This window comes from Eimeria mitis, genomic scaffold, assembly GCF_000499745.2.
Source record: "Eimeria mitis Houghton genomic scaffold, Emh_scaff770, whole genome shotgun sequence".
In the NCBI taxonomy this organism is placed as follows: Eukaryota; Apicomplexa; class Conoidasida; order Eucoccidiorida; family Eimeriidae; genus Eimeria; species Eimeria mitis.
Window position 1 is genome coordinate 10,318 of NW_013575651.1, and position 1,060 is coordinate 11,377.

Genomic DNA, 1,060 nt, shown 5'->3' on the forward strand with positions numbered 1-1,060 from the left:
GACTCCAACACTGAAAACATGGCGGCCCTTAAACTTTTTTCGCTCGCCTCTGCGTCTGCGCTCGTGATGGCAAACGCTGTCCATCAAACCGAGAAGCAAACTCCATTGACAACGAGAGAAGTAACATCAACATACACTGTAAATCTTGGTATGCCGGCAAATACTTGTTTGGTGGGAAGAATTTCAGCCTTGTGGTGGCGCAAAGTAACTGCGTTTGCGAGGATGAGTTGTGTTGGTGTTTCTGTGGCGCTCGGAACCGAAGAAACCCTGGCAAGGGCATTAAATTGCTCCAACACACTTCTTGAAACATCAATACTTGCACATTTGGGCTTATAGTGTCTGCGGCGTTCTCTGTTCTGCAGGGCAAACTGCTGTGTGCCTCGACGAAATCAACGATGCACGCGAAGCCGCCGGGCTGGCACGCTTTGTAACGGGCAACAGTGAAGACCTAGCGTGGCCTAAAACTGGCAGTGAGGAAACGAAACAGCAAACCAATGCGTGGGATCCTGTTTGTAAAGCCCTGATAGAAGTAAGTGTCCTTCATCGCGTCATCTCCTCCTCTCCCTACTACATGCTGTCTCATTTCTTCATATATCTGTGCATGCTTCATTTCAGGACGACTCACAAGAACCGGAAGAGAGCCCCGCTTCAAGCGAATTTAAAAGTGGCACGTACGCCTTCATGGCCTTGGAATCAGAGACGCCTGACTGCGCCGCCGCAGTGAGCCACTGGAAGGACGCCGCCAGCAACTTCACTACAATCCCTCCGGCGAAGACTGAAGAAACGGATCTTTACGACAAACAGCAGAACGTTTCCTTTATTGCCCTGTACAACCCTTCAAACGATGCCGCTGCTGACTGCCGAGTCGTTACCTGCACTCAACCTGCAACTTCCAGCCCCGGAGCAGGCAACTTCCGGAACACTGAGAAAGAGAAGAAAGGCTACGCTCTACTGTGCATGACTACACCTGATGCACTTAAAGAGGAGAAAGTTCCCTTCACGTAAGGCGGCAACCAATTCCTGCAAAACGGTACTTGTGTAGATGGCTACGCTTGTGGAT

General features: G+C 50.6%; 1 protein-coding gene across 1 annotated transcript in view; it reads left to right on the top strand.

Annotated features, from left to right (window-relative positions):
- EMH_0021740 (SAG family member) overlaps positions 1–1,060 on the top strand; it is a gene marked incomplete at both ends in the record, with an annotated part of 2,943 nt that overhangs the window by 141 nt on the left and 1,742 nt on the right. The window contains 3 exons of the mRNA XM_013501836.1: positions 1–148; positions 363–529; positions 616–1,001. Of these exons, the coding sequence (XP_013357290.1) occupies positions 1–148; positions 363–529; positions 616–1,001 (701 nt within the window). The remainder of the gene's footprint in view (positions 149–362; positions 530–615; positions 1,002–1,060) is intronic.